This window comes from Lampetra fluviatilis, chromosome 20 (genome assembly GCF_964198595.1).
Source record: "Lampetra fluviatilis chromosome 20, kcLamFluv1.1, whole genome shotgun sequence".
Classification (NCBI taxonomy): Eukaryota; Metazoa; Chordata; class Hyperoartia; order Petromyzontiformes; family Petromyzontidae; genus Lampetra; species Lampetra fluviatilis.
In genome coordinates, this window is record NC_136294.1 from 13,423,010 (window position 1) to 13,445,281 (window position 22,272).

The 22,272-nt window shown below is 47.4% G+C and overlaps 1 protein-coding gene and 1 non-coding gene across 8 annotated transcripts in view; both read right to left on the bottom strand.

The window, feature by feature from the left end:
- Positions 1-5,099: 5,099 nt before the first annotated feature.
- LOC144938026 (5.8S ribosomal RNA) lies at positions 5,100-5,256 on the bottom strand. The gene has a single exon (XR_013637809.1). It is a non-coding gene; the product is annotated as a 5.8S ribosomal RNA (ribosomal RNA).
- Positions 5,257-6,317: 1,061 nt separating this feature from the next.
- FANCA (FA complementation group A) overlaps positions 6,318-22,272 on the bottom strand; it is a 152,757-nt gene continuing 136,802 nt past the window's right edge. For 5 of the 7 annotated variants that reach the window (XM_078865650.1, XM_078865651.1, XM_078865654.1 and 2 more), the window contains 5 exons: positions 16,064-16,126; positions 13,721-13,823; positions 11,678-11,762; positions 9,966-10,140; positions 7,997-8,199 (listed from right to left, as the gene is read on the bottom strand). In XM_078865650.1, the coding sequence (XP_078721776.1) occupies positions 8,014-8,199; positions 9,966-10,140; positions 11,678-11,762; positions 13,721-13,823; positions 16,064-16,126 (612 nt within the window). In that variant the 3' untranslated portion in view covers positions 7,997-8,013. Of the gene's footprint in view, positions 6,885-7,996; positions 8,200-9,965; positions 10,141-11,677; positions 11,763-13,720; positions 13,824-16,063; positions 16,127-22,272 lie in introns of those variants that run through there. The other 2 variants (XM_078865653.1, XM_078865652.1) reach the window with 2 other exon arrangements.

A 22,272-nucleotide genomic window follows, 5' to 3' on the forward strand; every position in this document is an offset into this window, starting at 1 on the left:
CAGCGAGAACAACCGCTGAAGTGATGACTGTGACAAGGGATTATATAGCTGAGGGGGGGGACCAGGCTGAGTGTGGGGGCGGGGCGTGGGCTGGAGGAGAGCGGCCAGGGTGGTCCGAGAGCTCGACCTAAAGGGCGACCTCAAGCTGTGACACGTTGGGGGGGGGGGGGGGGGGGTTGGGAGGGGTTGGGGGAGAAACCCTGCACGGCAAATTGCCAAGTGATGGGAGTGAGCAGGGCTGGGAGTAAAAGACTGGAGATGCAGATATGAATATAAACTATAAGGCAGCTTCTAGTTTATATTCATATCTGCATCTCCATCACTTGGAAATTTGCCGTGCAGTGTTTCGAGCCTGCAGAGTATTTCTCCAACCCCCCCCCCCCAAATCGTCACAGCTTGAGGTCGCCCTTTAGGTCGAGCTCTAGGACCACCCTGGCCGCTCTCCTCCAGCCCACGCCCCGCCCCCACACTCACCCTGACCCCCCCCCCCCCCCTTAGCTATATAATCCCTTGTCACAGTCATCACTTCAGCGGTTGTTTTCGCTGTGGTTGTCCCCGCCTGATGACGGACGCTTGTGTTGCGCCCGAAACGTCGTGTTTTGTTTTATTTGTATTTTCTCTGCCTACGTGATTTTACCGAAAGAACCAAGAGTATAATTATCACCGTGACATTGTGCAACCACTGAATATATATACAGTACGAGCTTCACTACCCGGCTTCGCCCAAGACTTGGATTCTTGTCTTGGATTATTACACGGCCTACGCGGAGGGTGGGGGGGGTGACGTCAGCAGCTGCCGCATGCGGGTGACATCACAGATGTGACGTCACCACTCACTTGCCGTGCAAAATATATCCATTATTGCACCCCCCCCCCCCCCCTCTAAATACAAAAGTTTATTTTTATACTTTTTGCATTGTGTACAGCCTGGAAGCTACCCACGTGCCAAATTTGTTGCATGTCGGGAAGTATGCTAAACATTTCGAACAGACACATTAACAAATTTCCCTTTTATATATCAATAGATGTGCCTGGCGTAGTTACGTCTCATGCAGACAGCACAGTGGCGGCTCATGGTAACCTCTACCTCGAGGCCCAACTTCCCCTCCCAGCATCCATCACGCAGTGGCTGAATTTACTTTATTGGACTGCATAATAATAATAATGCAAGAAAATAAGAATATGCAACTATACATGAAAACAAATATAGTTTCCGTTTTGATTTATAAAAATGCTGTTTTACTTGCTTCATTTCTCAATGTTCTAACATAAAATTGTCAAACTAATTTACGGACGAGTCGATTCCCTTGTTAACCTTACGCTCTTCGTGTGGCTGATGTTGATTTAGAGCAGCAGATAAAATGTTACTTTGCAGTGGTTGAGCCAAATAACTGTGTCAGAAATAGCGGGGTGGTGCAACCGCTGTGATAATGCCTCCATCGTCTTTGTGATTTGGAAAGTCGTTCGATGTTCCATGGTTCTGTTCTGGGAGACCACAGTCGCTGCACACAGCGGCAAGTTCAACATTGTTCACTTGTGCTTCAAGTGTCTGTGGCCTCATAAGCTTCGCAGTAGTTCGAAGCTAAGGATCTTCGTATCGTTGATTCTTTCACGAGGTGTTTGTGACTTGTTGTGAACTCCATTCGGATTTTTAAGCATCATTGGGGTTCAAGCTGCATCGTTGAAGGTTTAAGCGTTTAGGTCAAAACTGTTTGGACGACATCAATCGGTGGTGAGGGCTACTGTTGAAATCCTGGTGGATGGGGAGAAGTTTTACCTGAACCAAGCACGTGTTTTGTAGATAGAATCTGATATTTGTTTGGTGTTTATGTATGTGACATATCTTTAGCATCAATTGTGTCAATGAAAAATCCAATACATTCACCTTAAAAGGAAATATGTAACACGCAAAATTTTGGGCAATGGCCATTCCCCATCAACAGTTGCACCACTGCCAACGCGGCATAACCAAATAAAAAATGTATCAATGGCCTCATCTAGATTGTAAGTTTTCGTGACAGCAGGGATCCATACTCTTTGGTTCTTTCGGTAAAGTCACGTGGGTAGAAAATAAATTAAATCAGGTGGGACAACTACAGCAAGAAACAATTGCTGAAGTGGGCAAAAGTTGCTGCTGCAACAAGAGGCCATATAGGCAAGGAAGGGGGAGGAGCAAGTGGGGAGAGATAGAGAAGGGGGAGGAGCAAGTGGGGAGAGATAAAGGGGGAGGAGCAAGTGGGGAAAGATAGAGAAGGGGGAGGAGCAAGTGGGGAGAGATAAAGGGGGAGGAGCAAGTGGGGAAAGATAGAGAAGGGGGAGGAGCAAGTGGGGAGAGATAAAGGGGGAGGAGCAAGTGGGGAGAGATAGAGAAGGGGGAGGAGCAAGTGGGGAGAGATAAAGGGGGAGGAGCAAGTGGGGAGAGATAGAGAAGGGGGAGGAGCAAGTGGGGAGAGATAAAGGGGGAGGAGCAAGTGGGGAAAGATAGAGAAGGGGGAGGAGCAAGTGGGGAGAGATAAAGGGGGAGGAGCAAGTGGGGAGAGATAGAGAAGGGGGAGGAGCAAGTGGGGAGAGATAAAGGGGGAGGAGCAAGTGGGGAGAGATAGAGAAGGGGGGGGGTGCGAGAATGTTTAAAGGACGAGCAGACAAAATGCGGGGGGAGGGGGCTGAAGAAAGTGGAGATGCGGTTATAAGGGGGGGGGGGGTAGGGGAAGTGGGGCGCTGCTGGAGGGAGTGCAGGAGGGCGAGCACGGCAAAATGCCTGGTGGGGGGGGGGGTATGTGCTCCTCCTCCTCCTCTTGCCTATTTGCCTGTACGGCCTCTTGTTACAGCAGCAGTCCTTTGCCCACTTCAGCAATTGTTTCTTGCTGTGGTTGTCCCACCTGATGACGGACGCTTGTGTTGCGCCCGAAACGTCGTGATTTAATGTATTTTATACCGTGACTTTACCGAAAGAACCAAAGAGTATGTATCAATGGCCTGTTTTCAAAAGACATTGCCTCGTGAAAGCCAAAGCAACTGTTGCTGTTTCCACCACCAATGGGAAGAGGGCCAGCTCAGGTCACCACGAGTGATGATGGGAACTCGGCATCGGTTCACATTCCCATTGATACTCGAATAGCCCTCCCATTGACCATACACGTATGGCCAGGTGTCCCTCGCTTCGTTAAACTTCACATCAGGGCTGTGTTTTAAAAGAATGCTGAGCAGAAATTACAAAAGATTGATATTCAAGTAATAACTGTTAAACATTTGTCATTCTACTGCTGGATGAAGGCCTCCCTCTCCACATTGTGTTGATGGAGATTCACGTAGGAAAAAATAATAAAAAATAAAATAATAATAAATGAAAATAAATCAATTAAATCACGACGTTTCGGCGGCAACACAAGCTTCCTTCATCAGGTGTAAAAAAGGCACAGCAAAATAACTGTAGCGAGTAATTATTTTATTTGTATTCTTTTTTACCTACGTGACTTTACCGAAAAAACCTACGAGTATGAATCCTTGCAGTCACGAAAGCTTCAAATCTAGAATTGATGGAGACTGTTTGATCATACTTCGCCACACGGGTCAGTGCCGATTGGTGGAATGGCAGCAACCAACACAGTTAACTTATTACTTGCCATTGACGTTACCGTGGCCAGGAATTGAGCTGGGGAACCAGGTAAGCACTGCACCACCACTCAACCTGTAGAACTGAAGGATCTACTCGGGTAGGGAACTATGGGAAGCTTCTATGATGCATTTAGAATGCGGATTTGTTGAGACTCGTGATTCACGATCCACGTGCACTTCACCGCCAACTTTAGTGCCCCTCAGTGGTTCGAGACCGAGTTTGGCACAAAACTTCCATTTGCGTCTCATGAGCAGCTCCCACCATTGGGGACAGTCTGCCATCTCCAGGGTACACGGGGCATGATTCTCGCTCCGGTCCCAAGTCCGATTCTGGCTCCAAGGACCTGGTCATGGTTACAGCTCCAGTTGCAGCCATGGTCCCAAACCTGGTCTCAACCCTCGCCCTGGTCTCTGCTCCCCGGGACCGGTTTTAGCTCCAGGAAAGGGCCCAGGAACTGTCACGGGGCCAGAACCTAGACGAGGGCTGTGACCTGGTTCAAGAGTCTACCGGGACTGGAGCCAATGACATGTTTTTTACCAGTCACTCTTTTAATGGCCACTCTTTTTCAACCGGTCACTTTTTTTATTGCCATTTCTTTTTTTACTGGCCATTTTTTTTGACCAGTCACTAGTTTTTTTAAAGGCCACTCTTTTTTTGACCTGTCACTTTTTTTAATGGCCACTCTTCAACGGGTCACTTTTTTTTACTGGCCAAAACAAGTGGCCATTTGTTTACATATATAAAACTGGCATAAACACTCTCACTCTGCACTCTCATGCTCACATGTCCTTTGGATTGCACTGTCATGCTCACATGCCCTACAGTCAATCTACCACAATCGCTGGCCCCACCATCTTGCCCGATGTGGCAACCCTCCCCCCCCTCCCCCGCTCGGGTCAATATAATGCCTCGTCCACAGCAGTCTGATTCTCTCACCTGAAGACGGTCGCTTGTTGTTGCGATCGAAACGTCGTGATCTATTGTTTTATACCTACGTGACTTTACCGAAAGAACCAAAGAGTATGGATCAGTGTTATGTACTTGGGCTCCCATAGGGTTCAGTGCTACTCATTGGGTCGATGGGCTCTTCCCTGCTCACTTGCCATTACTGTAGGAATCCTGGTTAGTTTCTTAGTAATAAGCTTAAATTCAACAGGTCACCATGTCTGATCTGAGGTCGCACCGCGACGCGCAAGTCACGGGGGGGCTCACACACGGAGAGCGCCCGAGGGCCGGCCCGCACACACGAGCGCGACGGGGCTCAGCACAGACGCACATCTCCAGCATGTGCGAGGCCACCGGACGCGTCCACCGCCTTCAGGCCTCTCTGCTGCTGCCACCGTTGAGCGCGGCAGGCGCGGCGCCACCCGCCGCTGCGTCAGTCCGCTGCCTCTCCCCTTCAGGGAACGAGGTGCACAAGAGCGCCGCGACACCCCAGTTGCACACCACCCACTTTTGAGCAGGAGGGCGATTGATAAATGGGTGACCCTCAGACAGGCGTGGCCCCGGGAAGGAACCCCTAGGACCGCAATGTGCGTTCAAAGTATCGATGATCAATGTGTCCTGCAATTCACATTACTTCTCGCAGCTGGCTGCGTTCTTCATCGATGCACGAGTCGAGTGATCCACCGCCAAGTCGTCATTGGCTCGCAGGTTCTCCCCCTCTCCTCTCACAAGCGCAAGGCAGGGAGAAAGGGGGGGGGGGAGGGAGAAAGGGGGGGGGACTGGGGGTCCTTGACTATGCTCTTGAACTTCAGTATGACCTTCTGGGTCAAATTCTCCAAATAGATAGGCCACAAGCCCCAGATTTAAGAGAAGCATTGGCAGCCAAAGGCCTTTTTTAACATTACTTCTCTGTGGCCTTGTCTTACATATCGTGTAACAGCAAACTTGGGTCCTCTGTGACTGAGGATTTTATGCAGCATCATCCACTGAGCTATGGCTGGCTCCACTGATGGAAGTAGCATTAAAGCCTCCTCTGGTCATTATTGTACTGCTTCTCGACCACCCCAGGAATTAAGAAAACATTCCCAGCTTTCCCCATCTAATGGTGCGGCATGTCTGGCATATGCTGATCCAAGGGGAAGCACTTGGCTTTTAAGGGAGCTGGTTCATCATAGACCGGTTGCATATTTAGCTTTATATGTTTTATCTACTGCCTGAGTGAGTAGGTAAAACTTCCAAGCCTATCAACAACGGCTTTCTCTACAGCTCTATGTCCTCATGGAGGAAATGCTTCGCCAAATGCCTCATCCCCTGCTGTGTTAGACTCATCTTTCATTTCTAGATAGGGCACCTCATCCAAGTCATCCCCCTCTACCCTAGAACCCTTCTTAACAGAGTGGTAAAAAAACTCCACGATAGGACGAACTTGTGTCCCTATTAACTTTAGACGGAGTGCCTCTGCTTTCTCACGTATGTTAAAGCCACTTGATTGAGACGAAATATTTTTTGATGCACCAAGCAGCAGAAACTCTTTTACATGGACGAATGCAGAGGGAGCCACATGGGTTGGTCAGTTCACCCACATCCACCTCACCCACGTCCTGCCCCTAGGGGAATAATTCGTCAAATTCTTTGATTGATTCATTACATGTTTGGGGTGTTTTGTACAAGATGGATTTCATTGGTGATCAGAGCGTGTCAGTGACCACCGCATGAATAATCACTCATGAGCATTTGTAGAGAAATGTGTGGGTGCTGTTTATTTCATGAATGCCACTCATTTGATTTCCAGTTTATCCCCGAGTGGTATTAGAAAGCATCTCTTATGACCCCAAAGTGGCCCCACAACACCAACGGGACCCGAGGCAGAGTAAACAAAACTAAACTTTTTTTATTTTACCAGGTAAGGCCCACTGAGCTATGTAGCTTCTTTTCAGAAGCAACCTGGCCACAGATCATAGCTCGACCAAGTGGCTTATCACGTGGAAATATATGGCAGGCAAATACTCTAAACGCACGTTGATTCTAAATGTGGCGGGAGAAAACCAGAGGACCTGGATAAAAATACACGCAATCACAGGGAGAGAGACACGCAAACTCCAAATATACACCAGGCGTCAGGCTTGGGATCGAACCCACGACCTTTTGTATACCAGGAGAGGTAGTTAACATCTCGCCACCATTGCACCCCACTCGGTGGGCCAGCTGAAATTGGTGTGCTCATGGGCACAGGCGGGAGGATTGTTGTGGTGCCATGTCAGCTTCTCTGCGAGAAGTGGTCCAGGGCAGCCCTTAGCTCTGGGTCAACAGCTGTCAGCCACGCCTGCAGTGAACACCAAGACACGGAAACAACAAGATGACAGGTCTTCACCTGTCACAAGCTCCTCTTGCTCAAGACATAATGAAGGCCATCCGCATGGGATTCACAGTAAAGAGGTTTTGAAAGTATTTTCTATTTTGATGTAATATTATCTTAACGTAATTTATATAGCGCCTTAACCGAGGCTCTTTACACAGGGTTAAGAAGGGTGTACAACGCGTGTGTGTAACGGTGGAGATGAGGTGAATAGAATAAATGAGAGAGGAAGCAATGGGGGCGAGTCCGTAATGATGCATGAAATTGATGACGGTAAATGATAATGAATGGATAATGAATGGATTGAGTGAATATAGTTTGTTTTGATGTTCAAGGCCCTGAAGGGGATTGTCTCCCATACACCTCATTCATCTGCTGAAACTTACTCCGATGTGCAGCGACGTCAGTCCGTGGGTAACAAGAAAACCTGGGGGTGTGACTTGGACAAAGTTGCGATCAATAAGAGCCTTCACAGCAGCCATGAACCTCATTTGTGGAACGCTCTTCTCTAGCACATTAGAAACTCGCAGTCCGTTGAGTCTTTTGAGTATCGTTTTGAAACATATTCCGTTTCTCTTGCGTACCCATCTGTGTAGGTTATGTGCTTTTTACATGGTTTTTTTTTCTTTTTAGTTTTATTTTACAGGGTTTTTTGTTTGTTTAGGGTTTGCATTGAGTTTTATTTCAAGGGTTTTTATTCAGTTGTATATAAGTGCTTTAAAAATTCTGGTTTATTTTATCTGAAGCGAAGTGTGGGCTTTTTTTAATGGTGCTGCATACTCTTTGGTTCTTTCGGTAAAGTCACGTAGGTATAAAATAAAATAGATCACGACGTTTCGCGCGCAACACAAGCGTCCGTCATCAGGTGGGAAAGCGTGGTCTGCTGCTGATGCAGACTGTTTTAAAAGGTTTGAAATGGGTGTAGCCCAAGGGTCATAAAGAAGTGGCCGGGTCTAGTGATGTTAATGTGAGAAATTAGCATGTAAATGGGCACGGAAGTAGCGATGATACGGACGCTTGTGTTGCGCCCGAAACGTCGTGATCTATTTTATTTTATACCTACGTGACTTTACGGAAAGCTTCAAAATCAAGATTACTACGTCTCATGGCAAGACACCAATAGCATGATTTGGATTACATTTCTAACATGTAAAAAATGTGGCTGGTGGATTAAGATGCGGCTGACAAGACTTGCCTCTTGTGAGCGCGCTGGACAGGGGCACCGGGGAATGAGCCTCAAAAGCAGCTGCTTGCTCCTGTGAATCAGATCCAATGGCAGGAACTGCGGACAGGAGACAAGTTTGGTGAGAATGAAGGAGAAAAACTGAGTCAGAATACTGAAGTCCCTCGCTTAATGCTTTTTAATCCGTTCCACGAAAACTACGGTTAACTGAAATAACTGTTAATCGAATTCATTTTTCAGTTTAAAATAAGTAAAAATCCCCGAGTCTGCAAGAGAGCTGTTTCCAATGCCATCACAGAAAGCGTAATGTAAACAAAGCCAATTGAGGTCTTACCGCTCACGAATGGGCGTCGCTGATTGGATGAGGGCATGGCTCAGGCCTACTTTTGAGCACTCGGATTGGCCGAAATTGGCGCCCACGTGCATAGCGTGAACGTACCGCTCGTCAAAATGTTAACGTGAGTCGATACCATGGGGGGGGGGAGTCCTATGCGAGGCGAAAAGTTCACCTATAAACCGTTCACCGATGTCACTGTTAACCGAGGGACGACTGTATTACAGTGAGAATGATTGTGGCAGGGTGGCACGGTGGTAAGACTGGTGCTTCATAGCAAGGAGGGCCTGGGGTTGATTCTCAACTCGAGCCCCTGTGTGGAGTGTGTTTGTTCTGCCCCTCTTCTGCATGGGTTTCCTCAGGGTTGTCGACTTCCCCCCCATCCCCCATAGATATTGGCCAACATTTCCAATGCTATGAAAAATAAGAATAGGTTTTACCCTTTCTGGCAATACAACAGGAGTTGTGTTAAGATGTTTAAACACCAAATAGATATATTTTGCAAGGAATCAAGTCTGCATTAACCACACGTACTTGTGGTAATAATATCTGCATTGTCTTTTAAACTGATTGGCCTACACCAGAGAGAGCCTTCAGAATGGCCTTGTCTCACCACCAGTGTCAGACCAGAGAACACCAAAAGGCGAACAGTACAGAGACCATGCACGCGTCAGAGCACTCACAGCTTGGGTTGTGCAGTGATATCAAGAGACCTGTTTTGGCAGTGTCGAAGTATGACAAAAAAAATTAAGGTTTATCCAATGCTGAAAAACTACCTGCAAAATGTGTCAATTGGGATTACACATGGTATCACTGCCGCCAGGTGAACAAACTAATTCTTTATATTGGCCATGGATGCCTAAAGGTATAACATTTAAAATCAATGTTTCAGCGTTTCCACAACTGTTTGTCTAAAAGTCTGTACCATAAAATGTTTATATTCTTTGGGTCTTCGGTAAAGTCACGTAGATAGGTTCAAATTAATACAAATAAAAGAAACAAACAACGACGAATGAGGGGGAAAGCTACTGCAGTAGACGGTCAAGAACAGTCTACCTCAGCAGCTTCCCCACTCTTTCTTCCTCCTGATTACGATCGCCTGTGGTGTGATCGAAACGTCGTAGTTTTTATTTTATTAATTTGAACCTATCTACGTGACTTTACCGAAAGACCCAAAGAATATGAATTCCTGCACTCATGAAAGCTTTAAGTCAAGATCACAAAATATTTCACAACCATAAGAGCAGAGAGCATTCATCCTGAAGAACTCCGTTGAAATGCCATTGTATAAAGTGCGAGTGAGCCTCATTGTGGAGCTGGATATTTTAAAAAAATGCCAATTGGACGGACGCATCATAAGTGCGTCTGTGTGACGTCACCTTCCGGGGCCGTCCCCTTTCGCGACATCGTGAGGCTCTTGCGTCGAGTTCGAGAAGGAAATTTCACCTCCGGCAAGTCCGACGGCAAGACAACAGTCCATGAGCGGTGGGTGGACGAGTGAGTGAGTAATGAGCGAAATGGAACAACACACCGTGTCAGACAAATGCAGGCTGCCTGTGCTCTCTCTCTGCGGGGATGCGAAGAGGGAGGCGAGGGATGAGTGCATCTCCACGGCCACCACCAGGAGGTCCACGTCAGTCACAGTTGGCTGCAGAGCCGGTTCGGAGCGCCCCTCTGGCCACGTGGCCACAAGAGCCTCCAGCAAGCTGCCCAGCACCAGAAATAGTCCCGTAACGAGAGCACAAGTTCATACAACACCTTGCTACTATGACACTCGCTTACCCAGGAGAGCCTCACCTGGGTGTTAAAGAATAATGTGCATGAGTAATGCACATGGGTGATATATATGTAATGACCGAGGCAACAGACCACTTACCTCACATAAGCTTACATGTCAATGGACAGTCAGGAAGTAAATCAAGGCCTCTGATTGGTGCAGGGAGGCCTCAAAGACGATTGGTTAGGATACGAGATTCAAATGAATTGGAGAAATTAAAACGTAAAAGGCGGGGAATTAAGGTTGACCGTAGGGGCGACGATTGACAACCGTTGGAGGAGGAGGACGAGGATTGGCTGAGGGAAATGGGGTCAGCGAAGCTTCCAGAAAGGGGGCTCAGACAATATAACAAGTGAGTTACTTCTGAGACACTATAAAATAGTCGTACCATAGGTAATCCTTATTGAAGTATGGTGGTCTGTATAAGCATGCATTTAAAATTGTATTATTTGATTATTTGCTTCCAAGCAACACTAAGTCGGTAGCAATCCGAACGATTCCATTTTTTTTTATTTCTTTCAATTTCGATAGATTTTAAAATTATTTTTGGCCATTAGTAACTCTTTTGTTGGCACACGTATTCTGCTACTGCTGACAGTTGTATTTGGGAGTATTTCATATTTATTTGGTGTTCTTTTAGTCGCGTGCTGATCATTCGTCCTGTTTGCCAAACATAGCATTTGCCACAAGTGCAATTAATCCGCTACACCTTCTGTTGATAGCGTCGGTAATACAGCTTTTGTACCAGATATTACTGGTAGGAACCTCCTGGTTACACCAGCCCACAGGGGATTATTGTGTCCGTCGTGCAGGGAGGGGCTGGGTGGGGAGGGGAGGGTGGGGAGGGGCTGGGTGCGGAGGGTGGGGCTGGGTGGAGAGGGGAGGGTGGGGAGGGGCTGGGTGGGGAGGGGCTGGGTGGGGAGGGGAGGGTAGAGAGGGGCTGGGTGGGGAGGGTGGGGCTGGGTGGGAGGTGGGAGGGGTGGGGCTGGGTGGGGAGGGGCTGGTCACCCCGTGGTGCCCTTATAAAACTCAACGTTTAACCTACTCACGTCGGCTTGTGCCCGCCCTCACAGTCGGGCATATTTGCGGAATACACCACACCGCCGTTGACCCTGGCCATTGACCGTGCAACCCAACGTTCCTACCAGCTCCCTCGGCAGGAATGTGTTAATTTCTGTATTATCTGTACCGTACCAAATCTGCCTCGGATGTTTTGTTTTTCCAAACATCTGGCGAGTTTATCAGCTCCTCCTTCAATGTACGGTATTTTAATAGTTTTAATTACTTCTAAATTATAAGTGGACTAAAAATGGCAAAATGGCCACAAATTCAGTTCTGTTGAGCTGGTGGTCTTCATAAAAGCCAAGAGCTTTTATACATAAAATGCTGCGACACATATTGTGTCGTTAAGTAAACAGAGAAAGTAATGACAGACATGGAGTAGCAAGACTGTGGTCATATGATACCTTAAGAAGATCACCGGGGCTCCCTTAAGCAGCGCATCCGAGTTGAGGCTTCTCCATCGCACAAAGTCCAACCTGGACTCCACTGCTGCACGGGGAGAGAGTGAGGCAAGGTTCAGGGAACAATGTCCGAGAGGATGCACATCTAGGAGATGAAATTATGAAATCAGTTTGTGTGAACTGACCCCTTAATCTCCCCCTCATAACAATCGCCATCGCCACTAAGTGGTGGTGACGTGACGACGGCGCTTGTGCCAGGCTATGTGCACTTTATAACCTCCATAACCACCACTACTGCTCCTGTTCCCTTCTTCGTATTCTCCTTAAATGGCGACCAATCATTCCCCCAATTCATTCAATTCATTCATCATCATTACCTTCATCAATTTCGATTTCACCGAATTCACGCATCATCACGGACTCGCCCCCATTGCTTCCTCTTTCATCAATTCTATTCACCTCATCTCCACCGTTGCACACACACACACACACGTTGTACACCCTTCTTAACTCTCTGTAAAATGCCTTGGTTAAAGCGCTATATAAAATATGTTAAGACAAGATGGACTGTTGTGTTGCGGGCTCGTGAGAAGTGGCAGTGGGCCTGGGAAGGTGTTCATCCAGCTCCTGGTTGACGATGGTGAAAGGCGAGGGGGAGTTTGACTTAAGGTGAGAGGTTTAAGATTGTAAATAGAGAAAGGAGTTCAGATCCACTTCGTTGAAATGTCATTTGTGATATCCAGGTCGCTTCTGAAAAAGAGCGACATTGCTCAGTGGGCCTTGCGTGGTAAAATAAAAAATAGTTTCGAGTTTAGTTTCAACCTCCACGATGTGTCAAGGATTACGGGATCCACAATATGGGCCTCCATATCACTGTGGATTCTTGGCATTATGCTGTAATCGTTATTTTACCTCAATACAGTGATCCCTCGGTTTACGATGACATCGATTAATGATATTTCAATTCACGATCCGCCTCCCATAAGGTCCCATATTTTCTAGTAACGATATGTTTTGCAATATCACGCGGCCGCCAATTTCAGCCATGTTTTCCTTTATCCATGTTTCTATTAATATTAATACTTTAATAAGTTATTATAACGTTTATTTATTAAAATTACGTATTTAAATATTAGAAACCATGTTTTTATGGTTAAAAAGGTCAACTTCCAATCGTCTTGGAACAAATTAAGCCTTTAACGTGCATTTCCAAAATTCAATTAATGATCATTTCGATTAATAATGATTTCTGTGGAACCAATTAATACCGTTAACTGAGGGACCACTGTACAGGCATACCTCTAATAGCGCTGCCGCTATTTTGCTATTCCAATATTTTGTCTTAAAGGAAAGTTCCTGCATGGATCAGCCCATACGTGGTCTTGTGGAACCTGAATCGAGGCGTCTATTATACCGATTTTGCTCACAGTCGATCCGACAGCCACGTCAAAGTATCGATTCATCGAGGGTTAATCACTGTATCAATTCATTGGCAATCCGTGGCTAGAGTAATCCCATTGGTTAGTAAGGCATCCAGCAGACAAACGATGGGAGCAGTGTGGAATTCCAGACCACAGTGGCTGGAGGAGAGACAATGGTTTAGAGCAAGAAAATCTCTGCAAGTCGTGATTTTAATTAAGCTCTAAGTGCAGGAAGACACTGGCCCATTAATCCAAAAAACATGGCAATGGTGGTCTCTGCGGAGCTGTTTGTGTTGCCTTCAGATTTAAGGTGGTGGGCGCTGGATGGTAATGTGGCATTGTCCATGGCCACTGACATACTAAATTATAAAAGACCGTCGATGACGCCGAGCCCATCAATCTCTCTGCGCACGACAAACTTTATTAAGCCGGCAGGGGGCAGGCGCTCAGACAGTCACGTGTTAACTTGGTGACAAAGTCGTCAGCTCCTTGAGAGTAACACTTTGTTCCCAGGGTGTTGCAGCGGCGCTTCGCAGCGGTTCCCACAGAGACGTCGCACAGCCCGAGCCATTTGGCCACCTGAGCCACAACTTTAAACAATTTAAATAACAAAACGAGCACTCGCCTTCAGACTTAAAGAATGAAACCCACGAGACTCCTCTCCTGCCAAGCTCCAGTGCGAGGACATTCAGCTCCACGAGCTTCTCTCTCCAGATGTCTTCTGTGAACTGTGGAGAAAAACACACGATTATTTATTATATTATTACGCTTGTTCAGCCAGCAAAGCCTTATTGAGTCTCAATACTTCTCTTTGAGATAGGTCCTGCCAAGTTTTCACAGGAGGGTAACGATGCCGCTGTGTGGTGCAATCCCAATTGAGCAATTTACAGGTAAAGTGATTCTTCAGGATGGCAACCTTGGCCAAATGCGAGTTACCGTTGCAGACTTTTAGCTGTGAGAGGAAACCAGAAAACCTGGGGGAAATCACGTGCTGAACAGGAGGGTGACATACAAACTCCACACAGTGAGGGGCCCGAGTCAGGAATCGAACCTAGGCCCTTCTTGCCCCATTGTCATTTCATGTTGCTGTGCACGGCGCCCAACAATTTGCTCCACATGCTGGGGATCTTCTTCGGTCCCTGAAGAAATATCTCATGACAGGTGGAGTGCAAAGTCAGCCATGCCCAGACAACACATGGGGGAGTTAGAGATGGCACAACCGTGATAACAAATATATATAAACACAATGCCCTTCAACTCTCAGTGATCAGTGTCAACACGACATTGGGTGTGATTCACATGTTGACAGAAATCGGTTTAAGCGTAGGCAGAGCACTCCATCTCAAGTTTGTTTTATCAGGAGATGACTCAAGAGACCAGGATGAGTTGTCATATTGCCTGGATCGGCAATATGACAACGCATGAACATCACAGCCAAGTACAACAATGAACCAAATAGAAATTAGACATAAAAACAAACAAGAACTTTACAGAACATGGATAAGATCACAGACATGTATAAACCCACTGCTGTACTGAAATATCATGGCCATCCCACAGCCCAGCATGTTTTACAAATCTACGCGACTCAATGCAACTTGTGTTGTCTTCAGCCATCTTCGATCCAAGAGTTGGCCGCACCATGGGCCATCTCGCGATTGTCCGTAGTGCTGTTTGGGGAAATAAGATGGGAGGTCCCCTCATCTTTCCATCTCGCAGTAAGGAAGCATTTTACCAGTTGAACTAGATATGCCTTTCCATCTTCACAAGCTGGCCGTTACCAAAACATGTCGTCCTCCGCCCAACTCGTGATAGAAAACATGCCCAAGTCTTCGCCGCCCACGTGAGCCAACTATTTTCAGAGTTCCTGTTGAGCCTGTCCACCTTGCGTAACGCCCTAGGTGGTACTTCAGTCACAGACTATCACACCCCTGATGGCATCGCCTCAACAGGCAATCTCTTACTTAGCTGTTCACCCCTTCACGACGTTGAGGTGTGGGTCGGACATGGAATAGGATGCAACTGGTATTGGTACAAAAAAACCCCAACACAGGCTGAGCACTACCCGACTGTGTTTATCACTTGCTGCAATACCTCGCACACGGCTGTGCTGCAGATCTGGTCAGTCCTTCTTCCACCCTACATCCACACGATCACGGAAGAGCACCTTCATCGCCATGCTGCTGCTGCTGATGTCGGGTAACGAGGCAAACCCTGAACCAGGTCTCCTCAACGATGGATTGGTCAACGCACGCTCCATAGTCACAAGAAGGCACTCAAGTGTCACCATGTGATTTTATCTGACATCCTTTAGGGATCTCTCTTACCACCACCACCACCACCCACCACCACCACCACCACGTGTTAGCTGTGAAGACGAGCCACTGGCTCTGTGTCTCATGACTGAGAGCTGGGGATAGGCCAAATCAAGATACAATCCTCAGTCTGCAGTGCACCCTTTTTGTATCGTTATTCCTGATTGGGCCAAGTCGTTTAACAGTGTGAGAATCCAGTAGCCGAGCGGGTGGCAAAAAAGGGATCTCAGAGGTGTCTCTGAGATCTGTGCTCCCATGGCCCCGTTCTCTCGCACAAAGGGTTGCACTGTTTTACAAGAAATCCGAATTGGATGCTTTGTCTCATGCTGCTAATCAGACAATTGGGATAAATCGAGGGACATTAAACAAATTCTCGTTTAAAGTCAGTATCTTCCTAATTCAGATAGGACACCCACTGGTGGCCCTGAGCCAGTGGTGGAAATTTAATTCCACGGTTGTATGGCAGGGGCCAGTTTGTCCACGGCACAACTGCTACCGACTCCCAAAAAGTGGTGCCATATTCTATTCACCCGAAAAAGATGATTGGCCGAGTTGACTCCGAATGGGGATATACAAGATCCTAGACTTCCAAGTGCAAGTCGGGGATCTGTGCCCTCAGTCCCCCCTGATGATCGCACGGCGGGGAAACTCACCCTGGAGCAGAGGGTGAGGCTCAGCGAGTCACCGAGGGCGAGCTGAAAAAGAGCCACGAGGACCTGGCGGGAGGGAGAGACGAACAGAGAGGGGCCACTGTGGAGGTCCCAGCAACGCGGTTCCAGCAACAAGGTCCCAGCAATGAGGTCCCACCAACAAGGTCACAGCAACACGGTCACAGCAATGAGGTCCCAGCAATGAAGTCCCAGCTACAAGGTCCCAGCAACAAGGTCCCAGCAACACGGTCCCAGCAACAAGGTCCCAGCAACAAGGTCCCAGCAACAAGGTCCCAGCAACACGGTCACAGCAACAAGGTCCCAGCAACAAGGTCCCAGCAACACGGTCACAGCAACAAGGTCCCAGCAACAAGGTCCCAGCAACAGGGTCCCAGCAACAAGGTCCCAGCAACACGGTCACAGCAACAAGGTCCCAGCAACAAGGTCCCAGCAACAAGGTCCCAGCAACACGGTCACAGCAACAAGGTCCCAGCAACAAGGTCCCAGCAACAGGGTCCCAGCAACAAGGTCCCAGCAACACGGTCACAGCAACAAGGTCCCAGCAACAAGGTCACAGCAACAAGGTCCCAGCAATGAGGTCCCAGCAACAAGGTCCCAGCAACAAGGTCCCAGCAACACGGTCACAGCAACAAGGTCCCAGCAACAAGGTCCCAGCAATGAGGTCCCAGCAATACGGTCACAGCAACACGGTCACAGCAACAAGGTCCCAGCAATGAGGTCCCAGCAACACGGTCACAGCAACAAGGTCCCAGCAACAAGGTCCCAGCAACACGGTCCCAGCAACAAGGTCCCAGCAACAAGGTCCCAGCAATGAGGTCCCAGCAATACGGTCACAGCAACACGGTCACAGCAACAAGGTCCCAGCAATGAGGTCCCAGCAACACGGTCACAGCAACAAGGTCCCAGCAACAAGGTCCCAGCAACACGGTCCCAGCAACACGGTCCCTGCAACAAGGTCCCAGCAATGAGGTCCCAGCAACACGGTCACAACAACATGGTCCCAGCAACAAGAGCCAAGGGTACCACACACGCATTGCCAGAGCAGAGATTCACAGCCATGATCACCGCCAATGCAAGTCTACTTACTACACATGCAAAACTTCCAAACGTGCTTAAGGTTAAATATGCGACCGTACCCTTGCTGAAAGCACTTCCATTTGAGAGAGCTCTCCAGAAGCACTTTTGAGAGTATTTGGGAATACTCTGCCAAACCTCTATTGTGGATGATATTGGTCGCGAAAGCCTACGTGTTAAACTGACTAACCTCTATGGGGAGGATACTTTTCTTCAAACCAGAAAATTGGAAAAACTCCGAATTAAGCGGATGAAGCTGTTGTCTTCACTGGCGTTCTTCAAAAGATGCAGAGATTCAAAAGTAATACCATATGCAGTTAAAGTAACTCATCACATGAAGTCACCTAAAGCAAATCAAATATGACATAAAGCTCGTGAATTGTTGCTAAAAGAGAGAATACAGCACAATAGAAATGAACTAAGTCCCATTTCTAAATCACTTATGCCCTTGCACGTAAAAATGGGTAAGTGCCTCTACAGATCACTGGAATATAATCGACACAATTACACAGCAATCAGCTGATAATAAAGTAACATTTTATAAACAAAACAGTTATCAACATGACTAACGTTGAATTATCCAGCAATATGGTTTCAGTCCTGTCTAAAGGTCTTAACGTTGCTGTTGCCCCACGTACAATCTCTGTCGATGAGATAATTGCTGAAGTGGAATCAGCAGTTAGATATCTCCCCATAATCAAGCCAAGATGACTTGGCATGAGGTTGCAAAAACTGAGAACAGCAAATTGCCAAAAACAAATATTAACTTCAGTGAAGCAAAAGCCTTAAGAGAATTGAGAGAAAATAAAGATATCCAAATTCTTGCTACTGATAAGGGCCGATCAACTGTAGTGATGCCATGTGAGGACTACGATAATAAAATCAAAGATTAAACGAGACCCAACCAGCACCATGGAACATAAAACAACGGCAATCATTGGCAAGTCATCAATTCCCAAGGAGGAGCAATACCTGATCAAACCAAGGGCATCAAAACCACCAAGACTTTATGGGCTATCAAAAATTCACAAACCTGATGTCCCATTAAGACCCATAGTTAGTACAATAGGCTCTGCCACATACAAATTAGCACAATATGTAACGAATCAAATACAGCCCTATATCGGTAGGACCTCTTCGTTCATCAACATCTCGTAAATATAATTCAAGATATTAAGTTTAACCCTAATGATATTCTCGTAAGATTTGATGTGACCTCTCTGTTCACGAGGGTTCCGGTCAACGAGTCAATTAAATTACTCGACACTGGTAACGAACAAAGGTTTAGCCAAAGATATCCCAAGACAAGCTGAACGCTGTCTAAAGAACACATTTCTTGTGGAAAGGTGACTTCTATAAACAAAAGGAAGGAGCAGCAATGGGCTCTCCATTGTCTCCTGTGATAGCAAATGTGTACATGTGTAGTGGCATAGAATAGTAGTGTAGTGGCATAGAAGAGTAGTGTAGTGCTGGCTGCTGGCAGGGAAGGGGATCCGCGGCTTACGGCAGCTCTGACGTCAGCAGGCCAGGATATACACCGGAAGGGGATCTAAGGGAAAGGTCACAGAAGGGGCACACCAAGAACCCGCTGGTAGGTTCTAGAAAGGGGGCATGGCCAGGGGCGGAGCCAGGCCACGCTGACAGTATAAGATGGGCCCCTGTGGGAGACCTCGGGGCGGTTGTGTGGAGAGGGATCCCCGTCGTGCTGCTGAAGTCTTGTCACCGTTCTTCTCGTCGTCGTCACCATCATTCTTGTCGTTATCTTCATCATCCTTCTCGTCGTCGTCACCATCCTTCTTGTCGTCATCTTCACCATCCTTCTTGTCGTCGTCACCATCCTTGTCGTCATCTTCACCATCATTCTTCTCGTCATCTTCACCATCATTCTTGTCGTCATCTTCACCATCATTCTTCTCGTCATCTTCACCATCCTTCTTGTCGTCATCTTCACCATCCTTCTTGTCGTCATCTTCACCATCATTCTTGTCGTCATCTTCACCATCATTCTTGTCGTCATCTTCACCATCATTCTTATCGTCATCTTCACCATCCTTCTTGTCGTCATCTTCACCATCATTCTTGTCGTCATCTTCACCATCCTTCTTGTCGTCATCTTCACCATCATTCTTGTCGTCATCTTCACCATCATTCTTCTCGTCATCTTCACGATCATTCTTGTCGTCATCTTCACCATCATTCTTGTCGTCATCTTCACCATCATTCTTGTCGTCATCTTCACAATCATTCTTCTCGTCATCTTCACCATCCTTCTTGTCGTCATCTTCACCATCATTCTTCTCGTCATCTTCACCATCCTTCTTGTCGTCATCTTCACCATCATTCTTGTCGTCATCTTCACCATCATTCTTGTCGTCATCTTCACAATCATTCTTGTCGTCATCTTCACCATCATTCTTGTCGTCGTCTTCACCATCCTTCTTGTCGTCATCTTCACCATCATTCTTGTCGTCATCTTCACCATCATTCTTGTCATCTTCACCATCATTCTTGTCGTCATCTTCACCATCATTCTTCTCGTCATCTTCACCATCCTTCTTGTCGTCATCACCATCCTTCTTGTCGTCATCTTCACCATCATTCTTGTCGTCATCTTCACCATCATTCTTGTCGTCATCTTCACCATCATTCTTGTCATCATCTTCCCCATTCTTCTTGTCGTCATCTTCACCATCATTCTTATCATCATCTTCACCATCATTCTTGTCGTCATCTTCACCATCCTTCTTGTCGTCATCTTCACCATCATTCTTGTCGTCATCTTCACCATCATTCTTGTCGTCATCTTCACCATCATTCTTGTCGTCATCTTCACAATCATTCTTCTCGTCATCTTCACCATCCTTCTTGTCGTCATCTTCACCATCATTCTTCTCGTCATCTTCACCATCCTTCTTGTCGTCATCTTCACCATCATTCTTGTCGTCATCTTCACCATCATTCTTGTCGTCATCTTTACAATCATTCTTGTCGTCATCTTCACCATCATTCTTGTCGTCGTCTTCACCATCCTTCTTGTCGTCATCTTCACCATCATTCTTGTCGTCATCTTCACCATCATTCTTGTCATCTTCACCATCATTCTTGTCGTCATCTTCACCATCATTCTTCTCGTCATCTTCACCATCCTTCTTGTCGTCATCACCATCCTTCTTGTCGTCATCTTCACCATCATTCTTGTCGTCATCTTCACCATCATTCTTATCATCATCTTCACCATCATTCTTGTCATCTTCACCATCATTCTTGCCGTCATCTTCACCATCATTCTTGTCGTCGTCTTCACTATCATTCTTGTCGTCGTCTTCACCATCCTTCTTGTCGTCATCTTCACCATCCTTCTTGTCGTCATCTTCACCATCATTCTTGTCGTCATCTTCACCATCATTCTTGTCATCATCTTCCCCATTCTTCTTGTCGTCATCTTCACCATCATTCTTATCATCATCTTCACCATCATTCTTGTCATCTTCACCATCATTCTTGCCGTCATCTTCACCATCATTCTTGTCGTCGTCTTCACTATCATTCTTGTCGTCGTCTTCACCATCCTTCTTGTCGTCATCTTCACCATCATTCTTGTCGTCATCTTCACCATCATTCTTGTCGTCATCTTCACCATGATTCTTGTCGTCATCTTCACCATCATTCTTGTCATCTTCACCATCATTCTTGTCGTCATCTTCACCATCATTCTTGTCGTCGTCTTCACCATCATTCTTGTCTTCATCTTCACCATCATTCTTGTCATCGTCTTCACCATCATTCTTGTCGTCATCTTCACCATCATTCTTGTCGTCATCTTCACCATCATTCTTGTCGTCATCTTCACCATCATTCTTGTCATCATCTTCCCCATTCTTCTTGTCGTCATCTTCACCATCCTTCTTGTCGTCATCTTCACCATCATTCTTGTCGTCGTCTCCGTCTTCACCATCTCGGGGCGTCACCAGTCAGGCAGCCTACCAACTGTCCTGACTGAGTAGCGTCGCCGACAATAGACGGACTAATTATAAGTCTTTACCCCAATGGTGCTTGTTAATAAAGAAGTGCCTCCAAGTCTTATCGTCTCCCAGTTAGTCACTACATTTGGTGTCAGAAGTGCTAAAGTAAAACAAGAAATTTGTGATCCCCTCAACAGCCCCAGAACCTTGAACTCCGCTGATGTCTCCCGAGGCGGTGATGCCTGCGGAGCAGCAGGAGAGGGACGTCGGCCCCTTGCAGCCGCCGGTCAGAGAAGGGTGGCGCGACCTCACTGGGCGCCTCGCGGGCCTGCTCTCTGTCGCAGCGGAGCGGTCGTCCAGCTCGGGTCACGCGGCGCCTGCCAGAGATGCTGCAGCACGAGGCAGCAGGCGGACGGGACTCAACTTTCGCTGTGCCCTGTCTTTTGGGCACTGATTTTCTCGGGAGGATGCCCCTTAAGATTCTTGTTGGTCAAGGTTGTATTGAATTGCCGTCGGGACGGCGGTCGGCCTTCCCGAGGTCTCCGACCCGGTTAGAAAGGGCCAACGCCACGGTTCAAGCCCTGGCAAAAGAAACTGTTACGGTTCCTCCAGGTGCTCAGATGTTGGTGCCCTTGAGATTGCGAAAGTAACTTGAAGGGGTCCTCTTTTTACCCCTTCGAAGAAGGCGATTCAGGGTCTCGCGTTGGTGGGGGCCCAAACTATAGTAAGAGGGGACCAGGAGCCCTTTTTGCAAGTGCTGAACGTCAGGCTGGGGGCTGCGGTGGTCCGAGCGGGTACAGTTTTGGCCCACGCAACGGCCGTGCGATGCGAGGAGGCCTGCGAGGGGGCTGCAGAGGTCGTTGCCATGGTGGAGCGGGGAGGCAAGTCGGATGGGGCTTGGATAGACGCGTTGTGTGGGGAAAACTCTAAATTGTCCGGGGAACAACGGGGCGAGTTGCGTGCCTTGCTCCGAGAATGAGGATATTTTTAGCCAGGAGAAAAATGTGATATTGGCCGCACGTCACTATTGCAACATCGCATCGACACGAATAACGCTGCTCCAATGTGGCAGAATTCGTACAGGCTCAGTCCCAAGGAGAAGGGCCAAGTTCACCAGGCAGTTGACAAAATGTTGCCCTTGGACATTATCTCCCC